Source organism: Branchiostoma lanceolatum, chromosome 18, assembly GCF_035083965.1.
Source record: "Branchiostoma lanceolatum isolate klBraLanc5 chromosome 18, klBraLanc5.hap2, whole genome shotgun sequence".
NCBI classification, from domain to species: domain Eukaryota; kingdom Metazoa; phylum Chordata; class Leptocardii; order Amphioxiformes; family Branchiostomatidae; genus Branchiostoma; species Branchiostoma lanceolatum.
Window position 1 is genome coordinate 16,273,704 of NC_089739.1, and position 24,226 is coordinate 16,297,929.

Here is a 24,226-nt window from a genome sequence, read left to right on the forward strand (position 1 = left end):
ACTTGGCGAAGATAAGAACAATTTTGTGGAAAGGCATTGGGAGCTAGCACTGGCAGGGCAACCTAAGGAACGGGTGTCACCTAAAGATATTACCCAGTAGTTTTCCAACAGAACTACTTCGATCGAAATTAAAAAAGAACAGTTTATAAACATGACATGTTTCAAACCAACCAACCAACCAATTAATTAGTTAATTCATTCATTCTTCCATTCGGAATGCAATAGTCGTTACAGTTGTAAAATCTACATTCGCAAACCACCTGTTTTGAAAGTGAATTATGAACGACAACTGAAAGGCAAATGTAACGTTAACACCAGACATTGCTGGTTGGTTCCTTCACGACATGTGGGTAATTTACATGTCTGTATCAAAGGCGTGTTCAATAATTCAGGTGCCCTTCTTCATTCTGAAATGTTATTCTATGCATTTTAAATGAGGTATGTCACATTACAAGCTTGGCTTACATTGATTGTTGCATAAAGGGCGTGGCCTTGCCCTCATGTATTTGTTTTTGATCTAAGACATGTCTCGTTTTATGCATTTAGATAAATTGTAAACGAGTCCATCACAGATCTGCGCATTAACCCATTCCTTCAGTTTTCTATATTCCTTCTTTTTTTTTCTAGATTAACACCTCCGTAGTTCATTTGCTTCGAAGATCACGGTTTAGAAAATCTTGAAGATGTAGACTCTAATTCCAACACAATCTGTTACATATCGCTGATAGTTTCTTTCGTAGATATGAAATGACTTTAATGCAAGGTATATAATGTTAGCTCTCTAAAGCCCCCCTCTCACTGGACCCGCGGCACGCTGGCGGCGTCGCTGCGTCCTAAACTGGATTTGTAATGACTTTATAATGGGAATTTCATTCAAAACGTGCAAGTATGACCAAAAAGACAACAAAACACTCAAAGCTTAAAAAGATTCGTTTTTTGTCGATGAAATTCGTTGAGTGCTTTGTCAATTCGATCGGCCGCAGCGCCGCCCCCAGCGTGCCGCGGGTCCAGTGAGAGGGGGGCTTAAGTGACGTACGACTTCGTACCCGTTTACGAAAGGATAGATACACGTCGCGTAGGTTATGGGAATACAGCTTGTCAGCAACTTTATTCCTACGGCCTGACGGAACAGGCTAGGTGAAATATGACATTTGAAGAGATTAATCTGAAAATGGATACAAGCACGAGTCATCTTTTATGTCTCAGTGACAAGTCAAAATATCCAGCCATGCTTACCACAAATCGCATGCATTCCATTTCCTTCTATATATTCATATCCATATTATATACCAGTCTTTTCGCGTGCTACCTGTCTATTATCCTAGTATAACGTCACTAACTTATAACGGATCGCGTGATGTTGCCTTACTGCTGATTTTACATCGAAGAAAAAAACAATAAAACGAAATAAAATTTTCAATGAAATGCCAATTATGTAATCTTATCTAGTCAACATACCTTACCACCATCGTTATATTTTCCTCTCATTCCACATACATACAATTAACAGTCCATATCATTCTTTCTCTATTCAGATTTATGTTCCAATACAGGTATAATCCTCGTTGTTTTAAGTTAGCCGCAGCATATTAAACATATATTTACTTGGGTAAGACCATATCATTTGATATGAACAATATTATCCATGTCTATGAGAGAAAGCGTTTGAAAGCATGAAGAAGATCGCATAGAAAATCACATCAAGGATTGTCAGAAAAGGAGTGTCTTCCTATGGTTACAAATTTAGAAAAAAACGCTGTTATCGAGACATTAAAGTGAGCTACATCCATACGGCGCTCGTTTCAAATGCTGCCTTTCCTCTCCTCCAGGAAGGCAATGGTCGCCGCTGCTCCTTGCTGCAAAACAATATCATCAAGTGTCAATATATGTTACTAAGCACTGTTGTGAACAGTAGCTTTGTTACCGCTGTTATAGTACTTGAAACGTCGAATATGTAACCTGACTGCCAATTTGAACTTACTTATGAAGAAACAAAACTACCTAGTGTAAGCGCCTCTATGCGGAGAAGACAAGTAGTGCATCGAACGTTGAATAGACAAAGTGCGAAATATACCTGTGTCTGGACATTTAGATGTTAATACGCATGATTTTGCCATATAATTACTGGTTATACATGACTTACTTGATACAACTTATATCTGTTGGGATGCATCGAACGTTAAATAGACATAGTGCGAAAATAGACATGTATTTATTTTGTTTACTTACTTGTGATACAACTTACATTTGTTATGAACCGAACTGACTTCGAAATTTGAAAACGCTGTATGTTAATGCTGATCTGAGAATAAAGTGACTTCAGTCAAAAAAAAAAAAAAAAGTGTCAATATCTTACCAGTTCAAATTTGAAAAATTTCTGTGTTAAGAATCACATGCGTCTATTCTATCCCTTCCTTGTTAAATGGGTCCTAAAGTCCAGAGGGGGAATTATTTTCCAATAGATAATAATTTTAGGAAGTAAAAATGAATACTTATTACAGTATACAATAAAGTACACACTGGTCCATTGCGCATCAAAAAGCATTCAGTATTTTACCGAATTCCCCAGATGACCCTCTATTTTCTGATTAATTAAATTAAACAACCTCAGCCTATGGCTTAATACAATGTGCCTGACAAGGCCTGACAAAAGTTAGATTACAAAAAGAATGTCAGGGTGGTTAAGAAAAACTCGTCTTGTTTTGCGTTCTTTTATATCTTATTAACAGTTGGTCTTCTTATTGTGCTTAACCCCCCTCATCTATGCCAAAAATACTCATCATTAAAGATGTATATGTTTACACATAGGGAATACTTGGGTAGGGTCTGCAAGGGTATAGTGAGTATCATATTGTTTTAAAAAACACACCTTGTGAAATTCACCATAAGCAAAATTCTGTAAAAAGTCGGCTGATTATGTATTCATTGATAGATAATCTAGTGGAAAGAACACCGCCTTCTGGAGTTAGGACTCCTTTAATTTCTACACACAAACACATTCACAAACACATATACACATACATCTGCGCGTGCGCAGAGAGAAAGACAGGGAGTCAGAGAGCAGCAGTTTTCCAACTCTTCACACAAAAACTCACACAAAAATTGGCAAACCAGCAGACAAGGGCCTTTTATAAAGGATATAAGCTCACCTTCATGAGGAACTCCATATCTCCAATTGCCATGTCGAAATCCATGGTGCCCACATAGTCCACATCAATGGCGACGGACCTCCGGATATCCTCCTCCTGGACAAACAACATAATCAATGTAGTGATTCATCGTTTGGAGGACAAGATGCTGCATAAGTTGACCCTAGATATCAAGCTGACACGTTGATACAGCTCATCACAATCTCAGAAACGATCCACATGTACTTTGCTGACAAACACCAGCTGTCCGCTGCTCACCACTGCACTATGCAGCATATTGAACTGAAATTGTTGAAATGATGAAAAATGTAAACCCAGCCTACACTGATTCCGCTGTCGCTTCCCACGAACTCCAGCATGGTACTGTAATACTGCCGTGGGGACGACACGAGTCTGAGCCCCAGGTATGTGCGCCTGGCCAGTTGCAGAGGACCGACGTTCTCGTATATTTTCCTCAGTCTGTCTGTGGTCAGCTGAAATAATAGGGCTTTCCATTATAAATAACAGTTTATAAGAGTTAGCGAAAATGACATGTAAATATGCAAATAGATGACCGTTTTACAATTATTTCTAGACACGCAAAAGGTTTGGGCGTGGTCAACAGTATATTGGATTCAAATAATTCAGAAATGACAACTGACTTTGCCATCATCATCCAGCATCAGCATCTCAAATGCCTTTTGCTTTGAGGGTGCTTTCAGGAATTTGATGTCTTCATCGCTGAAAATCTGAAGTAAAAATTCATATGAATCTATTGACGTTTCAACACGTACATGTTTTGACCGTCAGTGCCAACCGATGTGGATGTACATGTACAATAATCACATCATTGGTCAACTCTCACGCTAGAATTCAAAAAGCGTTCAAAAGGTAACCCAATCGAAGTTAAATGTAATGGTAACTATATTTTCGTCATAATAGAAATGACAATGCGAATCTCTCCTTCCTCTCTGTGGTTGCCCTAATTAACTCCCGAAAATAGAATTTGTAAAGCATTAATAGAGACCCGGTAGCCACTAAACATCGATGGATACCAGGCTAGCGTAAAGCATTGATAGAGACCCGGTAGCCACTAAACATTGATGGATACCAGGCTAGCGTAAAGCATTGATAGAGACCCGGTAGCCACTAAACATTGATGGATACCAGGCTAGCGTAAAGCATTAATAGAGACCCGGTAGCCACTAAACATTGATGGATACCAGGCTAGCGTAAAGCATTGATAGAGACCCGGTAGCCACTAAACATTGATGGATACCAGGCTAGCGTAAAGCATTGATAGAGACCCGGTAGCCACTAAACATTGATGGATACCAGGCTAGCGTAAAGCATTGATAGAGACCCGGTAGCCACTAAACATTGATGGATACCAGGCTAGCGTAAAGCATTGATAGAGACCCGGTAGCCACTAAACATTGATGGATACCAGGCTAGCGTAAAGCATTGATAGAGACCCGGTAGCCACTAAACATTGATGGATACCAGGCTAGCGTAAAGCATTGATAGAGACCCGGTAGCCACTAAACATTGATGGATACCAGGCTAGCGTACAGAAGTTAGTTGAGTAACCATTTAGTACTATACCTCATTGAAGTCCATCTTTGCTTGCTCTTCAGATATTATATTCAGTGGAGACGATCTCGGAATCGACGAAATCTCTCTTCTTCTTATAGACATGCTTCCACCTTCTGATATAGCCTGAAATTGGAATGTCTGTCTTATAGATTGACATTAATCATGAGCAGTGCGACGACGCCGGCTCGCCCTGGCGGGGCATGTTGTTCGCAGCGACGAGCCTCCTGGGCGACTAATGCAGTGGCTACCCGAGGGAAAACGCAGGGTTGGAAGACCTGGCACTACTTCAATGACATTGATTGAAAACGACACTGGCCTCTCAGGTTCTGCATTGTTATCTGCCTTGAAGGACAGATCGTACTGGAAAACTAGTAGGGAGGCAGGACGATCTTCACAAGTCTCGGCCTAGTCTCGTGTTCTCGCGAGACTAGGTCATTCCGTGAACAAGACGTACAGACTAGACGTCGAAAATTTGGAGGTACGTTTCTCTACCTTCTTAAGTCATTGTTTGACGAATATTCTCGTAACTTGATTATATACGTGACTAATGAACCTCTTCAACGTCATCTTAGAAGAAAGTAAAAAAAAACACACATCAGAAAACAGAAAAATGGGCACCGCCCTATGCGCCAACTGGAAGGACTAACTTTAACTCTTTCACGATTGATGTGATTGTATTCTTCCACCTACCTCTTTTTCCATCAGTTTAGCATCAACATCGAAGTTAGGGAAGTCAGGTAAGTCAGGCTCTTTTTTCCCTTCAATGTCTTGTATCAGTTGTCCGACACCTTCGCCAACTAGATTTCGCAAACTTTGTTTGCTCACTTCTCGTGCATCTTCGCGCTCGTCCGTCTCTTTCCTGTACTTCCTGGCAAATTTTGTTTCCACAAGAGTGAATGAAGCTATTGTTTCCCGTGTTGCAGAAACCATACCATATAAAATGTGAATTAGCAACAGACACCTGCTTCGAAAGTTCATAGTTTGTGCTTTCAGAAAAAAGAAACTGATATTGCACATTCTTATGAGCTACTGTCAAACAATCTCTTCAATGAACTAAAGGATCGCAATAATGCGAACAAATAGCAGCTAAAAAGTCTTTCAAGGCAAAACATCTAATTTGACTGGCAAAGAATTTAGTACTACATAACATACTTGTACAGCTCCGTGTCTTCTTTCTCCTTTTTGAGGTCGGGTTTGACCTTAACCAGTCTCCTCAAGCGCTCCTCAAACTGTTCCTGGTACATTTCACGGTCCGTGCTAGAGAACTTGATATGATGAAATAATAGTCACCTACGGGTAAGGCTTGAGTTGAGATCACCTCAAACATTCAATGTGAATGTCTATATTTCTAGGAGTACCTTGTAGGTTAAACATGTTGAATGTTTTAAAATCTATGCAACAGATGTCCATTATTTGCGCATTTTGCGGTACCATTGAGGAAGGTGTGAAGCCGGGGCTCACCGACTGTAATGAACAATGGGAAAAGAGACTGCCAACATCACAATTCATTGCAAAAAAAAACCGCCCAAGATGCTTAGAGCATTGACTACAGTATTGCGTATCTTTTTGGTACCTTTTAAAGTACTAAATTGAACCGTGTAGATGGATAGAGGGACAAAACACCAGTTAAAATTGATTTGTCAGCCACTTCAAGAACAGGTGACGCAAGTAACTTGGATTTCTACATCTTACAGCTACCATTAATCTGTACCAGAATCTTACCATCAGAATGCCCAGAGTCTTGTCATTCCTGGTGTCGAACCGCTCTTTCCTGTACTCCGGGTGGAACATCCTACGAATCTTTTCCCCCTTTTCCACATCGCCGTCTATCAATTTCAGCCTTTCTTGGAAGATGTCTTCTTTTTCCATGGACAGGTACCATCCTAATAGGAAATCAAATATAAAACCTTGAATACTTTTGAAATATTGTGCCACAAATATTAATCAATTTCCCGAAAAAAGCTTACATTGTCGTTCAACAAAATACTGCGGTCTATCGTTCCATTGATTACTCATGTTATTTTTTCCAGGACATTTTCCCAGCCTAGTAGAATCTACAATGTAGATGTTTCTTGTTAATAAACATAATGTGAAGGATGCACAGTTCGTCATGTAAATGAGATATATGGGCTACGTGAAGAAAATGAAATCAAGATTTGCAACTCATAGTTCAGCATCATCTACACCAAGAGTTAAATCAAGGACATCGCATGATGTCTTCATAGTTGGACGCACCGTCAAATGCCCAGAGTGGATAGTTGGCCGCCAGTCCACCGTCAATAAAGGTGAATCCTGGGACACCCTCATACGGCTTGAAGACAACTTGAAAGAGAACATACGGTTGATATAAAGATTTGTACTGACTCAACGGTCTGAATCGCCCAGTACTGGTGGTGAGAATTAAGCCAATTTTACCAAATCGTGCTGAAGATGCACAGATCGATAAGATGAAAAAGTTGGGGACGACCTGAGATTAGAAAAAAAAAACTACTTAAGATACTAGAAAAGGAAATGTATTTTACATGGCAATATCAGTTATATCCCATGACCATTACAATGCCTTCAGTAGTTCCAGACATGCAGTCATAAATGTACGTACGGTCTACTGAAGCAAATTTATTGGATACATGATCTAACCTGGAATGGACATGGACATGCGCACTGCGTCCTGGATCTTCATCATGGGCGTGGTTTTCACATGGAAATAAGTTTCATTACCGAAGACCATGTTGTAAGCCACGATGCATAGCTCCACCCCCAACGTGTGGTAGAGCTAACACAGCAAAGGTATATATTACGAAAAAGGTAGATAGATCTTAAAATGTATCATTTTTCATTGCACCCTTTCATGACAGTGGATTCTGCAAAGAACTGGCTATTTGCATTCAAGTAAAGACATAAAAACATTGCGATCAAAAATCATCAAACAGAAATTACATTAACTGACCTAATGCTGAACTGACCTTATGCTTTACAAAATCATTGTTTGACAAGCAAAAATTTGGCAGATTGCTCAACCACTTGGGTAAATCAAAGTGTATTGTAACGATTAAGTGTAAAGTTGACTATAACCGGTTAACACTTTTATTATGCAAATCATGTTGTCCGCTTTCTTACTTTATCGAACGTGATGTCCTTGTTCAGTCCTTTCTTGTCCGGATGAAGTCGTTCGAGGTTCCGGTCTAAGATGTCTCCGAACCAATTCAGAAACTCCTCCCCCTCACACACGCCTTTTCCTGTGATTGCTGCTAAGGCCATGGACATCATGTCCACCGTCAGCCAGCTGGGCACACCAGGGATGTGGGGGAACCAGTCCAGGAAGCTGAACCAGCCTTTCTTCACTGGTGGATCTGAAAATGATATGAGATAAGATGGAATATTTTGTATAGTCTGCTCTACTTTTTGATACAACATATGAAATTGGTAAACCATGTATTACATGTTTAATGATTAAGCCAATAGCACACACACACACACACACACACACACACACACACACACATACACACACACACAGACACGCTCACTCGCAGACACAGACACACACAGACACAGACACACACACACACACACACACACACACACACACAAACACACAAACAAACAAACACAGACACACAGACACATACCCGGCCCGTATTATGAAATCAACTATACCGACCATACACAGATTCTGGAACCAATTGCGGGAAAGGAGTGTTGTTGTTCAACTTGTAATACCTAGTGGCACGTAGGGCAGCAAGTGTCCTTGCTGTTTCTGTAGCAGGGCATATTTTACAGGAAGGGGTTGCTAGCCCTTCCCCTTTCTTTTAACGTGCTCGAGGCACCTATGAAAGCAATTGTGTCATAGTTACAGACCCAAGAGCTCCATGAGATTCTTCTGGCTGAGCTCATCCAGCATGTCCTGTGGGCTCATCCCGATAGCCAGGAGGGCGGCAGTGATTGCGCCGGCGCTGGTTCCAGCAAACCGCTTGATGTTGGGCAAAATTCCAGCCTCGTCCAGAACCTGAAGTTTACAGTGTAGAGACGTGTGATTATTTCAACCTGTGTTTATATTCAATTCATCGGCTCAAACAATAGATTGTAGAATAATACTTCAGAAAAAAATACTTAAATAATGCAACATCAATGAGTTCAAACTTTGCTGCTGAAAAGGAGAGCAATTCTCAGTATGGAAACATCACAAGATGTAGGTATGATACAGTTCTTTCTACTATCTGTAACGCTAGTGTGAACTAAATTCCGTCAGGGTGCTGAGGAGGATTGGTTTTATTTCTATATGGTACCTTGTGTAACTACATCACATTGTAGCTCTTACTACACTTATACGTATACCTTGCAAGCTCCGATGTAGGCGATTCCTTTCGCCCCTCCGCCTTTCAGTACCAGATTCTCGAATTGAATCTCGCCGCTGAGGCGCGAGTAGTCGACTCCACTGGCTCCCGGAAGACGAGGTTTGGGTTTTTCCGGGCTCCACCATCGCCGCATGTTTGAAGCCTTCTCTTTTCCCCATTGCCACATCGTTAAACCCTGTAACACGACAGAGGAGTCTGTCACACTTGTAGCTCTGAAGATTGTTTTTTAATAAGTAGATATCACCGTTTCCTGGCTTAATGACCCCAATACATGTAAGCCAACATGGATGCATTTTGATAAAATCAGATATGACAACAACAGTCACACTAACGGTAGAAGAGCAAGCCTTACGAGAAGAGTGGTTCGTGCGATATCGGACTGCAACTAGCCATGTGATAAGTCTAACAAGGTCCATATTAGATATCCGAAAATGTTCGTGAACGCAAAATTCACTGTATTTCGCTAATACATTGTATTTGGGTGAAGCCCATTATATTTGGGTGAAACCCATTGTATTTGGGTGAAATTCATTGTATTAGCGAAATACAGTGTACTTGGCTTTCCAATACAGTGTATTTCGCCCAAATACAACGTATTTCGCTTTTGACTGGTATGAACCTCCATAGCAGACCAACATGTAGCAAGGATGTTCAGTCAATGTATGAATTGAACTAATCTCCAAGCAGATCTACACCGGGCGCGAAAATCGTATATGCTAGCCAGGGAAGGTCCAGTCAGCCGGTAAGCTCCAGCCAACCGGGCTGGCTGGAGCTTACCGGCTGACTGGACCTTCTCTGGCTAGCATATACGATTTTCGCGCCCGGTGTAGATTTGCTTGGAGATTAGAATTGAACCTTCTTCCAGAATAAAGTTGTTGATAAAACACATAATGCCCCGGAGCCAATGGGCCCTAAATGTAGTTCTCTTGCTGACTGGAAGGACCGCGTTCTTTCCCCTCTGCTATTAACCCAGATTTGTGACCAGAACTTTGAAACATCCTGAGGTCCGCCCGTGTCAACAATTGCTGTTCCTCTCCGACAAGCCGGAATAGAAGTAGGTTCTGAGATTTTTTTGTTCTTTCGTTAATCGAGGATGGACAGAATGGAAAGTTTTTCAAAGATAGGTTTGATGCGGAAGATTTTTTGTCTATTCTCGATTCCGTAAGTTGCTAAAAAGATAGGTTGAATAATTTGCCAAAGGTTGGACAGATTTGTCATTTGTAACCAAATCTGTACTACAATGACTCCCCAAGTCCTGTGATGAAATATTCCCCCTATCTTGAACAATTTGTACCATCTTCAGTCCTGGTGTGTTACACCGAATGGCTGTTATACCGCCTGACTGATTCAAATGAAGGTTCTGCTTCAAATTTTTCAAAACGTTTTTCTTTTCTCTAGCTACGTTGTTCTCTCCAGAAGCAGGGCATTTGATAAGTAGAAGGACGGCCCTCACAGTAGGCCAAAATTAAAGAAAGAAACTACTACAACGATGTTATGTTTTAGTCACATTCTATAAAAGTTGCCCTTGACCAATCAACTCCCACGTTTTAAAACAAAATATGGTTACAGTGGTGGTACAATTCATCTGAAAATGGGAAAATTTAGGTTTTATTCATCCATATGGGTCATAGTAGTAGCACGAAATGGCCTCGGATCCGGCGTATACGTACCGGGATTTTTCTGTATTTTTGGCGGATACTGACGGATACTGACGAATACTGATCATGACGGATACATATTCAATGATGTTACCGGAGAAAGTTACCGGGGAAAACATTGGAGAGAAAATAGGACGTCTTTATGGCGGTCTTTCTAAAAGTAGGGTGTCTAAATTCTTCAGTATGGTTAGTACAGGGCGCATTCGGACAAGTGTTGAAAATGTTTTACTTTTGCCGACCGAAGTTATTCTCGTAGGACATAGATGCGTAATTAAGTTTTGTTGCGCTAAATTTTCTTCGCCGATTCTTTTTTTGTCACCGTCATCAAGTATAGTCTACCAGTAAAATTTACCCCTCGAAATGAAGGAAAGAGCGTCTCAGACGGTCAAGATTTCGAAATTTTCCCGGGCGATGCCTCGCACCGAATTGTGATCTTTCAATAAAGTTATCTTACCCCGCCGCCCTCCAGACGAAATTTCCTACCGCCCTCTCTGTATCAGTGTGTCATTTTTTTTATATATATAAATAGTTTTGGGGGCAAGTTTTAGTGTTTCAGAAAGGGGGGGGGGCAAGGAAAAAAAATTGTAGCTGGGGGGGGAGGGCTAGGGGAAAAAAATTCGGCAAGGGGGGAGGGCCAGGGAATTTTTTTCTGACCCAACATCCCACGCACCGGCCCTCCCCCCCCGCTAAATTCCGTACAGTCCCTTAGTCGGATCCATTACGGATTCGTTGTTGGATCCGCCTGTATCCGTCAGTATCCGCCATTTTCTTTTAACAAAATACAGAAAAATCCCTGTATGTATCCGTCAGGATCTGTGGCATTTCCGTACAGTGTACGGCTCCGTATCCGTCGAAAATACCTATTTTCGGATTCCTCCGGAAATATTCCAGACCCCGGTGCGCCTTAGTCGGATCCGTTACGTTGGATCCGCCTGTATCCGTCAGTATCCGTCAGTTTCAGCCCGAAATACAACAAAATCCCTGTACGTATCCGTCAGGATCTGTGACATTTCCGTACAGTGTACGGCCCCGTATCCGTCGAAAGTACCTTTAAATGGCGGATACTAACGGATACAGGCGGATCCAACAACGAATCCGTAACGGATCCGACTATTAAATTTGAACCGTGATCCGGAACCTCAGCACCTCAGATCCGGAGGAATACGAAAATAGGAATTTTCGACATAGGACATGGGGCCATACATTGCACGAAATTGCCCCAGATCCTGACAGATACGTACAGTATGTACATGTATTTCGCTAATACATTGTATTTGGGTGAAGCCCAGTGTATTTGGGTGAAACCCATTGTATTTGGGTGAAATCCATTGTAATAGCGAAATACAGTGTACTTGGCTTTCAAATACAGTGTATTTCGCCCAAATACAATGTATTTCGCTTTTGACTGCCATGGTATGAACCGCCATATTGGCGAACCCACACCATATGATTCAAAACAATTCAAAACAATTCAAAACTTTCCATTTATTCTGTGTTAAAGAAAAGGTACGGACAAGAAAAGTACCTATCGGATATACATAATTTCGAAGTTCGAAGAGCAATCACCAAGATAAGAATATGTAGTCATAGATTAAATGTGGAAATCGGAAGATACCAAAAAATTCCCCGTGACCAGAGGTTTTGTCCATTCTGTCCAAATGAGATTGAAGATGAGCGACACTTTATCCTAGATTGTCCACGATATCATGATAAGCGCTCAAAGCTGTTCAACCTTCTTTCCGCCTGCTCAACAGAATTTGATGCATTCCATTCTATAGATAAATTCAAATACATTCTAGAAGGAGACAACCTTTACTGTGTACAAATAGGTAAATATATCAGAGAATGTTTAGATCTTAGAACTAGTAGTGTAAGTGATAGTTTAAACTCGACATGTTAAAGTATTCATATATAGTTATACTTGTACTAAGGTGAATTATTTTGTATCCCATTGTTGTTGTTTGCATGTTTAGTTGTAGAAGACCTTACGGAAGTCGCTGTACTTTTGTTGTGTCAATAAAGATTTCATATATGAGTAAACAGTCCTGTTATCTGTGACCACAGGGAAGGTGGGTGATAATCGAACTGTGCGGGGTCTGTAGTCATGTCAGCTGGAAGTGTTGTACATACTTCTCTTTCTCAAAATATGTCGTATTGAATGGGTTGCTTGATAGACTTATAAATATAGATTTGGCGAAGGCCCATTTTCATTGTTACTTATGTTCATTGTATCGTGCCTATCACACATTCAGAACCAATATTGTCCCAAACCACCGCCAACCAAGGTCAGCGCGCGGCAGGTTTGGAGCAGTCGGGCCAATTTTAGGCCACAGTCATGTTCCAACCATTTCACAACCAGTGCATGACCTATGCCCAACTGAGCCCCTAATGCTTTCAAATCTACTCCGAACCATCCCGAATCTTGCCACAGACTACCAACTCCCTCCTAACCGATTTCCAACCGATTGCTAACTCGGTTTTTTGTCATGTGGATGTATTACTATGGTCACGACAACATGGGTGTCGTGACTTAAAGAATTAATTCGCATGAAAAGACTATGTCATCTGGGAAATGTTATCGGATGCTAAACACATGGCGTGTGTGATATAGCAACGGTGTACCCTTCTAAAGTAATTTCAAGATTGAATCTATTGTACACAAGAATACATTCCGACCTGAACATGTTGATCAGCTTTGCAGGTATTTTATGTCTCTAATAATGAGGAGACGGGGCATAACGGATTTTCGCGTATCAGACAAGCGCTACTTGATCCCACAGTAGAGGCATATTTGTGCCATGTATCATATGAAGCAACAGTCGCGTCACTGCTAACGGCTGCCGCTCAGGACACGTTTGTATGAGCCACGAGTCTTGCGTTCAAAACGCCTTCCCCGGCCAGACAACCGAGCTGAAACACTGGTTTGCCCCACCTGTCAGATCTGCCTAATTGCTTCTTTATTTTCGAGTGACAACGATCAGCAACGACATGGCTTTCCGTAGAGGCCCATATAGATAGCCCTCTTTTGTAGAGCAGCGACGCTATTGTCAACAGTTATGATATCTAACACATGCGAAAGTGACAAAGGTTAGGACTTGAAAGTTACAATGACTGTCCCACATTAATAACCGACTTGAAACAGCCAGGAAAAGCAGACATTCAATATTCTTTGCAAAGTTCAACTTGAGAAACAGATAAAGGGAAAACTTACTGTGTTGTCTTGCTTCTTGTGACCTTGCAATAGCAGACAGCGGTCGCGCTCGCTGTTGTGTCCACAGAACAATACAGTGTGTTTATAACCATTCATGCGTTGACATCCTTCAAACCTGCCACTGCACTAAGGTTGGACATATATCATGCCATCCCAGATTACGTGATCGCCTGAAGCGTTCAGCATGGGGGAGGGACTTGCCGTATTTTGATCTTTCTTCCAGATGACAGCTCTCATGGCAAATTACTCACAGATATTGTAGCTCTTCCATCGTCAGTAAACCTAGAGAAAGTATGCATGTTTTGCTGACTTCTTTGCATATCTCTCTTCTGTCCTAATTGTCGTCTTCACCAACTTTTGACGCGCAGTATTTACCGAATCCTTTCGCCTGAAAGGGGTGGGCGCGAGTGTTGATTACAGCAGGTAGTTCGAATTCATGGCAATCAATATGAATACAGTTGAAATAAATATTTTCTTACCATGAGCGTTACGGTAAAATTGATATATTGCTATGACCATGACAACATGGGTGTGGCGACTCAAAGAACTAATTCACATGAAAGACTAAACCATCTGGAAAATGTTCTCGAAAGCTAAATGTTGGCGTGTGTGACACTGCAACGGTGGAATAGGAGTGGAATTTGAGGGTGCTCTTCGAAATAAAAAGAGAAAAATAATAATTTTTCTTATTTCTGCCAATGCCCTTAAACCTCTTGTGCATTTGTGTGTCTGTGTGTGTTTGTGTGTGTGTGTGTGTGCGGGCGCGCGTGTGTGTATTTGTGTACGGCGTGTTTCTGTGGGTGGCTGTGTGTGTGTGTTTATGATTTTGTGGGTGTGTTTATGTATGTGTGTGTGCTTGCGTTCTTGTGTAGGTGGTGTGTGAGTTTTATTTTGTTTGTATGTGTGTGTTTGCGTGTCTGTGAGTGTGTGCGTATGTGCTGCGTGTTTGTGTTACTATGTTTGGGTGTGTGTCTCTACGTGTGTGTGTCTGTGTGTGTGTGCGTGTTTGTTTGTGTGTGTCTGTGTGTGTGTTTGTGTGTGTCTCTGTGTGTGTTTGTGTCACGGTGTCTGTATGTGTTGTGTCAAATTAAATGTTCGGCTTTCGGGGACCATTAATCTTGTTGGAACATGTGGGTGGAGACAAACTGCGTCACGTGGACTTTTTTGAATGGGCGTACCCACACCATATAAGTAAACAGTTATCTGTGTGCTATCCAAACGGGTGCTAATCAAAACCGAACTGTGCGGGGTCTGAAGTCATCTCAGCTGTAAGTGTTGAACATACTCCTCTTTCCCAAAATATGTCGCATTTTCTAGATTGTTTGATATTGTTATACTGTTATATAGATAAGGGGAAGGCCCATTTTCATTGTTAATTATTTTCATTGCTATCGTGCTTATAGTCCCTGTCATTCAGGACATTCCCTCGACCTTGCCCCAAAACATCACCAACCAAGGTTGGCGGTAGGTTTGGGGCAGTCGGACCAGTTTTAGGCCACAGCTCCTTTCTCGGCAACCATGTCCCAACCATTTCACAACCTGTACATGACCTATTACCAACCGAGCCCCGACTTTCGAATGTATGCCCGACCTCTAGCCGCAGACTGCCGACTCCCTCTTGAGTTATTTCCAACCGACGGTTAATTCACAGAATAGACATATGTTAATTCTCAGAATAGACATAACCAATCATTTTCGTTTTTAATAAAAATGATCCATACTTTTATGTTGTAAACATCACAAAGATATTGAATTTGGGTCACAGTTAGCTTCAATACGACTTCTACTGTTTTCTAGTAATCTTGTGTTCTTGGTTGCACACCAGTTGTGTGAAGTTGGGAGTGGTTGGCACACCTTCTGGTAGTAGTGGCCTCGGTTGGGAATTAGTTCGGAGAGATTCATCTAAAGGATCTGCAGTGAGTCATGGGTAGGTTGGGAACAGTTTGGGAGTAAGTCAGCAGTGGTTGTGGCCTGGTTGGAAGTCAAAGCCCCGATCACTGCTGACTTATTGCCACCAGTCCCCAGCCCAGTTCAGACCTCCTGTCCAGCCCCGAAATCTTTAAACCAGTAGCTGACCTCGCCGATCAACTGCAAACCACAACCGACCTTGCTCCCAATCGACTCCAACCATGGTTGGGAGAGGTCGAGAGGCCATGGTCGGCTATGTGTAATAATAGGGGCTTAATCTTGGTATGTAACAACATGTACATCTACACATAACTAGTTCAGCTCATTGCTTAAAAAAACATGTTTTTCTATGCATGTGTATTTGTGTACGCGTTGTGTGTTGTCATGTGTTATACAGGAATTTCATGTAGATGATTGTATTCGGAGCTCGAGTTTATTCCCCCATGTTGTTTTGAAATGTATATCAAAGAAGCTCATAGGAATTGCACTAAGGTTGTCTGTGTGCAAATGTCGACATACACCATCTAAGGACCCTGTCACACTTGTGCGTATATTGAAGTGCGCATGCATTCCGCAGTAACATTTTTTTGGTTTAAGTCAATTTTGCGGGGAGCAAGTTGTTTTCTACTTTGACCCACCGTTGAGCAGTCTAGTTATCAAACCAAAGAAATTACTTCTTCGGCTGTAAACTTATTGCTTTATTATGTGTTTTTATCGGGTTGCTTGGTTGGTATATTATATGTTTTTATCGGGTTCGTTGGTTTATTGTGGTTTTATCGGGTTGGTTGGTTGGTATATTATATGTTTTTATCGGGTTGGTTGGTTTATTGTGGTTTTATCGGGTTGGTTGGGGTGCAGGGTTGAGAGTGCTCACAATACATCCAGGTTGTTTCATATTTGAGGGTGCTTTGGTCAAATTGATATTGTTCATGTTTAAACACATCCAATCGAAAGCACTCAAGCCTGGGGCCTGGCACCTTTTTCGTTTCATCTAGACTTCGTGGATTATAGGCCATATTTGACTCCTGTAGACCCCTTAGTTCTGTGTATTGTCACAAATTAAAATGAAATAGAGCTTGCATTGAACTATTCTTTGCTTTTCTGAGGATTTTCTCACTAGTCATACGAACTAGGTTTGTATGGTGAAATCTGTGTTTATACAGTACTGTAGGAAACAGGGGCACGTAAATTCAACGTTGAACTGAATGAAGCACCCTATCCCCACTCCCTATATACTCCATGTATTTTGTGTAATGTGATATTTTATTTTTTCATAACTTATACTTTCTAGGAAAATTTACTGAATTCATATGAATGGACAGATATATGCTGTCCGTGTTTGTGTGTGTTATTGTTAGACTCAAAATCCTTTTTTGTAATGAGCTGATGTCTTTAAAAACCAAGCAAAATCACAAAAAGTTGCCCCCCCCCCAAAATCGATTTTCCTCAAATGCTGTGTGGTGGTAGGGTCTTGGCCCAAACTCACTGGTTGTCAGTCTTCAAAATTTCGGATTTTCAACTAGTGAAGGCCTTATTAGTCTCGTCCAAGATATTTCATTGACTCTAACATATGTTACCAAAACATATCTAAATTATTAAGATAATTAATATAAAGTTTTGCTCAAAACGTTTTTGTTGTGCGCTGCAACAGATGTTTAAAGATTGTTTTCAAAAACATACAATTCAGTGGCTGAAAGGCCCATATTTAGAATGGAAAGAAACCATTGTCCGCCCTATTGCAGGCCGAAACTTCTTTTTAGATATTATGTACAAAAGGGTTTGAACTATAACTATACCAAAAACTATCCAAATAAATTTGCCCATAAAGGAGCTATTGATCGGTAAAAATTGACAAAATAATGCAATTTGTCAAAACATCTCCTGCACATCACTACAACAGCATTTTGAGCGAAACTTAATATCATTTTCCTTATTAAGAGAAGTATGGGTAACAACATATGTTAAAGTCAATAAAATATCTGTTAAATCGTGAGGGTTACAGAAGTCCAAAGATGGTCTCTTTTGGACGAGACAAGGGCCTTTACCAGGTGAAAATCCGCCATTTTGAAGCATGGCTTTCTGGCTACCGCCTTCCCCAAATCATGGCCAGAACCTACTAGTATCACTGATGATTTATTGCCTCTGTTCTGCCGTTGGCAAATGCTGCCGAGTCAGTGACATGTAAGCAACATGTTGACAGCTTTTGGAACAAAACATAGAAAGTAAACTATTCATGTTTGAAAATAAATGTTTACAATACAGCGCGCGACGACAACGTGGGGAAATATGTTGTTGTATGGAGACATAAATGTATGCCCAAAATTGTCAAGTAATCTGTTGGATCAAGGAGGTTTTATATCCTTGGTTGAATAAACCGAGAAGATAATAAACTACGCCCTCCCTTGACCCAAAACGTCACACGACCTTTGAGACCCTTTCAGTTTGTAGTCAAACAGTCACGTACTCAGACGCTGTTTATCAATCCAGATGAAAGTTCGCACTTTCATGCCAGTCACGTATACGTACTGAGAATGTTGGACGGACTCAACATGTTTGTATTCATTTATTCAATAAACCTGTTCAGGGATATCGATATGCCCAAGAACCACCATTATGATGACTGAATTGTGCTTGGTTTGTAGCGCAAAATCAGACACATACACAGTAAGAAATTCACACATTCTTGTTTTAACAATGATTACGTGCCTATTAATTTAATGCCACTAATTCAATAGCTGTAATCTCCAAACATATATTTCGGTTGGCGAGGCAGTGTACATGCGCCGAGACAGTACCCATTGACTGAACCGGTGGAGACTGATTCGGCACATGGTCATGGATACGGTCTTGCCAACCGAAAACCCCGCTTAGATTAGTAATACTGGGTTTTGGAACATTTCAGTGATATCGTGGAACGTCGCTAGCTAAGGCTAAGGACGGGACCTAAAACACATATGTTTCCTGTAGGGTACAGAAGGTTGTAGATTTTCCTTCCCGCTCTATTTGAAAATATTTACCTTGTGATGTGGTATTCATGTTGGCCTCTTTTCTCCTGACAAACGTTTACCGGTCTATATGAAATGTTCCTAACATCGTCTCAAACGCTTTTGAATCTCGTTCTCTGCATTCGGTCGCAAATATGGTCAAATCTTCTCTACTTAGCCGGACACTTGTCAGACCGGTTAGTTAGCAGTGTAATAATGCATGTGTAGTTCTATTGCCACCTGGCGAGTCATGTTGTTAGTTCATCCTGATAAACAGCCTGACAATAAGTTACATCTATATGGTCATACTCATAGTATAGGGACGGGCTGAGATGTGTATTCTTTCAATTCCACATCCCCTCAGTTACTTATCAATTCATAGTTTTAGTTATCTATGAACCTTGAACGAGGACATCTGTGATGTCATCTCGGGATACAATGAGTCCTTCTGCACCACTCAGTCCGGTCTTCCATTAGCGATCTCAGCTCTGTTGTTGAAATGTCACTGAGCCCAGCATCCCTTTTTAGATTGTCAATGAGGGTTGTGCGTCTCCTGCCCCTTTTCCTCCTTCCCTCTGTTGGCTCCCAGAGGATAAGCTGGCTGGCTGTCAGCTCGGTATGCCGGACGCAGTGTCCAGCCAGTGCCATCCTTCGGTGCCTCATCTTCTGGGAGAGTCTGGGGAGATCACCGTAGAGTGCGGTGTTTGTCATGCGGTCCTCCCAGGTGACATTCAGCACTTTTCGGAGCATCCGGGTGTACATCCCGTCGAGTGACCTCTCGTCCTGTACCGTCAGAGTCCAGGTCTCCGAGCCATACAACAGTACACACTCGACAGTTGAGACGAAAAGTCTTCGCTTGAGTTTGTTGTCCATGTTGGACTCCCAAACTCTTCTCATGCTGTGTAGGGTGCTCCAGGCAAGAGCTCGTCTCACTCTGATGTCATGCGCTGTTATCTATAGATACCTGTTGGATTTCAGATTTTTATTCTCAGTCACCGACGAAAGATAGCGGATGCTATCTGAAACGTCCGATCTTCTGCAAAACCAAGTCCTTGGCAAAACTTACCCAGTTGCTTTTGTAACTTTTGTAACTTTTGTAACTTTTGTAACTTTTGTAACTTTTGTAACTTTTGTAACTTTTGTAACTTTTGTAACTTTTGTAACTTTTGTAACTTTTGTATTGTGTATCTTATTACCAACGATTGTTGCTTTCCTTGTTTTTGCCTTTCTTTTTGTCTTTCGCTCTAAACATGAATTAATTTGAAATTACATTACCGCTTTAATTCCCTTCTGTGTGTAGAGGATTACGAGGGTGTCGGACTCACCAGTACATTCCAGCGACATGGCGGATACATTGAGGACACTGATGACTGAAGCTGATTGTGAGGTTTCGGACAGTAAGTAAATCATGAGTATATCTATTGAATGTAAAAGATAAGATAAAGTGGCGGTAGAATACATTTATATATTGTTTCTGTACACTTCTATTTTTTTTCTTTACATCTCAATGATTGCACCAGATTTATTCACTTTCCACCATATCTAAATTTTTTAACTTCACCTACACCCTCATCTTCCATTGTTGATCATCATCGCAATAACTGTTGACCTTTCCATTGGTGTCTCCCAAATACTAAAACACCTGGAATGTTCGAATGTTTGTATATGTATATTATTAACACTTGGGAAGATTTAAAAAATGAAGCTTAGAACGTTTCACAGAAAAAGATGCATAAGAGGGCTAGCAAAACACGTTGTCTGAAATTGTTAACAAAGACAATTAGTTGATGAAAATCTGCTTTTCTTCTGAAGCACTCCTTAAGGATGGTGCCGAGGTGAAGTTGATGCACGTGGAGAACATACCTGTATCGGCTGAAGTGTATTGGTCCGCCTTCCGGGACTTCATTGAACTGCAGCTGAATTGGAAGAGACACGAAAACCTGAGGGTTCTCAAAGGTATAATTAATCACAATGATTAATTCATCAGAAGTTGCTAAATTTCAAATATTGTGCATTTAGTCCTTCCCCCACCAGGTAGTGTATAGGTCGGCGCCCATCTCCGTTTCAATAGCCCTTGGGCCACACAACTTTGTTCAATCCCTACAGTAAAGGGCTAGCTCACAGGTAGTGGTGTGTTCAACTATCATACTCTCAAATGCTGAGTGCTAAGCGGAGAAAGTATTATGTGTCATTTTTAAAAGTCTTCGGTAGGGCTCGGTCCGGGATCGAATGCAAGGTGTACATCTAAGGACTTGGAAATTCACAATGACAATGACAATGAACTTTATTGCATATTCATGCCCAACATGGGCTAAATGCATTAGGTAACATGGAGTAAAAGAAAAGGAACATTGTGATATATTCCATCTAAATCTACAGAGTCTCTTCACTCTTCTTGAAACATTTGTACACAAATTCACATAGTTTTTCGATTATAACGTAGTTTCTAGAAGACATAATACATGTGAATAACTCGTTATTTGTAAGATGCGCATATTTCTTGTCTAGTTGTATTGAACTTATGAGGGATCTGCGCATGTCTGAGTATAGTGAGCATTCTAAGATAAAATGTATTTCATCTTCTGTACAATCCTTGTCACAGAATGTACACATTCTGTCATTTGGTGCAGTCTGGTTGTACCTACCAACTTCAATTTGCAGTGGATGATCGCTGATCCTTAGTTTAGTCATAGCTCGGCGATAGTTAACATTTTGTATATCTAGATATTTTTCTTTTTCATATGAAATCTTAAATTTTTGGTAGGTTCTTAATTTGTTTCCGTGCTTTCCATTTTCACCACAAGAGTTCAGTTGTGAGTAAAAATGTTGAAGAAAGTTGTCTCTTAGCCTTTGTTTTAGTTCAGCTTGAGCGGAAAGCGTGTTTCGATCTTTGTTAAGTAAAAGGTAGGCAAAGCCTGACTCCGCCAAGATTTTACTAATATTTGAAAGCCAGCATGGTATCTTTCTCCTATGTAGGTCCTGCTGCACTAAAAATGCTTCATACTGTAAGCTATCTTTCGGCATTTCTCTAAGTAATCTTTTATAGTATGAATAGATTCTAGTATACACTTCAATCCAGAGAGGATATCTACCAAGCTCAGCTCTTGTGGCAAGGTTGCTGGCATTTTTTCTTACGCCCAGGATTGCCTTACAGAATTTGAGATGAACTTGTTCAATCGGAGAATTATCTATCGTTCAGCCCAATCTTGCCCCATACCTCCGCACCATAAGTTAATATTGGAACTACACATGCATCGCATAGTTTACTGTACACTGATATAGGGGGATTGCTGTCTCCAAGAGTTGATTTAATACTGAAGAGGGCTCTTAAAGCCTTCTTTTGCAGGGTTTTCATAGCGGTGCTGAAAGTACAACCCGTTGTAAACATCACTCCTAGATAACTATAAGACGATACAATGTCTATGTTTTGGTTAAACAGTTGGAATTTAAAGTTTGAGAGCAAGTGCCCTCTTTTATTAAATATCATTATTTTAGTTTGTTTAGGTTTATTGATAACTTCCATTTTTTACAGTAAAGGCTTAGAGTGTTAATTGTTTTTTGAAGACCATGTTGGCTTGTTGATAACAGGACAAGGTCGTCTGCATAGAAAAGGCTAGATACTTTGGTTGTGTTTAGTAGGGGGGGATCTATATCTCCTGTATTTAGCTCGTTTGCTAAATCGCTGATATATAGATTGAACAGCAAAGGACTTAAGACGCAGCCTTGTCTGACTCCGATTTCGACGGGGAAAGTTTCACTCAGACCTCGATTTGTTTTGACACTGGTTTTGGATTGGTTGTATAGGTTTTTCATTACATCAAAGAATCTTCCAGATATACCTGTTGATAAGAGTTTGTATAGTAGACCTCCGTGTCAAATGGAGTCAAAGGCCTTTGAGAGGTCTACAAAGCAAGCGAACAGCTGTTTTCTTGACTGAGTATATTTAGAGATCAAGGTTTTCAGTAGAAATATGTTGTCTGAAGTTCTATAGTTTTTCCGGAATCCTGTCTGGTTTGGTTTTAGAATGTCGTTAACTTCGAGAAAATTTGATAATCTTTTGTTTAGTATCGAGGTAAATAGTTTTCCGAGACAGCTTGAAATGGAGATGCCTCGATAGTTGTTTGGGTCATCTTTTCTCCCTGCTTTAAATATTGGGACAATATAGCTTCTGGACCAATCAAGGGGGAATGATCCGCTTGAGAGGACATTATTAAATAAGTTTAAAAGAGGACGAAGTAAGAAAGTTTTACCTGCTTTTAGCATTTCGTTAGTTATCATGTCTTCGCCACTGGCTTTTTTGTTCTTGAGTCTTTGGATGGCAGTATTGACTTCTAATTCTGTAATAAGGTAGTCTAAAGGGCCTTGGGATTGGTTATGGTTTTGCAGTACTTCAAGTTTGTTCAGAATTACTTTTTCAAAGGTGGCATCTAAAATCTATTCTTTTTAATCTGGATTTTTCATGAAGGGTTTTAAAATGTCCCACCCATGAATCCATTGGTATGTCTTCTTGATTAGTTGAGTCAGTTTTCTTTAGTTGTTTAAGCAGATTCCAAAAAGCTGTCGGGTTATTGTCTTGAAGTTTTTGGAGTTCCATCAGACAGTTACTTTCATGCTCTTTTTTGCGCTTTCGGATCAGTTTGTTAAATTCTTTTTTCTTTTTGAAGTAACTGCCTCTTATGAGTGGATTTTTGGGATTGTTTATCAAAAGGTATCTTACATTTTGTAATTCTTTGCGAGCTTCGTAACAAGTCTTATCAAACCATTTTTTGTTTCTTTTGAGTCCTTTTGTCTTTTTCTTACCTCTTATTTGGAGAGACATCTTTCCTGCCAATACGAAAATGTCTTGAAGCTCGCGTACATTCTCGTTTGTCTTTGTTGTTGACTGCATGTCATTTTCATCTAAGGATACAATTTTTTCTAGTTTCTGGGAAATTGATGAACTACTTAGCGCTTTTATGAATTTATCGCTAGAATCGGGACCCCAGACAAACCTACATGGGAAGGGGCGTGTGTTTTGTTTAGTTTTCACGTTTTCCTGTGAGTGCCCTAATGCACGTATGTTCACAGAAACCATACAATGGTCCGAAAATTCAGTCAGTGGATGGACTTTAAACATATTTAAGTTGTGAAACAGTGAGCTACTAGAGATGGCGTAGTCTACCGTCACTGCAACCATTAGGCTGGTAGCACGTGAATCTACCATTTAAGTCGCCCAGGACTCTTCCGTTCAGAATGCGCAGGTCAGCCTGGGCACATAAGTCTACAAGACATTTGCCAAAAGAATTAGCCGGGTTTCTGTCCGTGAAATTTCCAGGAATATCTATGTTCGGTGCGAGCGGTACTGGCTCTAGTTCAGAATCTATGTGCTCTTTTTCAGTAAAGTCTT

At 40.7% G+C, this 24,226-nt stretch overlaps 2 protein-coding genes across 2 annotated transcripts in view; one reads left to right on the forward strand and one right to left on the reverse strand.

The window, feature by feature from the left end:
- Window positions 1-1,080: 1,080 nt before the first annotated feature.
- On the reverse strand, window positions 1,081-14,177 carry LOC136424394 (uncharacterized). The gene is made up of 14 exons (XM_066412980.1): window positions 13,949-14,177; window positions 9,060-9,254; window positions 8,583-8,730; window positions 7,842-8,074; window positions 7,362-7,497; window positions 6,960-7,046; window positions 6,447-6,607; window positions 5,877-5,989; window positions 5,415-5,592; window positions 4,734-4,847; window positions 3,791-3,877; window positions 3,473-3,622; window positions 3,150-3,245; window positions 1,081-1,856 (listed from the first exon to the last, which is right to left on the reverse strand). The coding sequence occupies exons 1-14, from the start codon at window positions 14,042-14,044 to the stop codon at window positions 1,803-1,805; spliced, it is 1,848 nt and encodes a 615-aa protein (XP_066269077.1). The 5' UTR covers window positions 14,045-14,177; the 3' UTR covers window positions 1,081-1,802.
- Window positions 14,178-20,182: 6,005 nt separating this feature from the next.
- LOC136424039 (uncharacterized) overlaps window positions 20,183-24,226 on the forward strand; it is a 33,246-nt gene continuing 29,202 nt past the window's right edge. The window contains exons 1-2 of the mRNA XM_066412441.1: window positions 20,183-20,237; window positions 20,653-20,796. Coding sequence (XP_066268538.1) covers window positions 20,183-20,237; window positions 20,653-20,796 — 199 coding nt within the window. The remainder of the gene's footprint in view (window positions 20,238-20,652; window positions 20,797-24,226) is intronic.

Bases quoted from the DNA above. Each gene is read 5' to 3' on its own strand.
- LOC136424394 (XM_066412980.1), bottom strand. From the start codon at position 14,044: ATGAATGGTTATAAACACACTGTATTGTTCTGTGGACACAACAGCGAG. The intron at 4,848-5,414 runs GTAGGTGGAAGA...TTCCAATTTCAG, and splicing joins CTAAACTGATGGAAAAAGAG to GCTATATCAGAAGGTGGAAG. The intron at 1,857-3,149 runs GTGAGCTTATAT...ATTGTTTTGCAG, and splicing joins ATATGGAGTTCCTCATGAAG to CAAGGAGCAGCGGCGACCAT.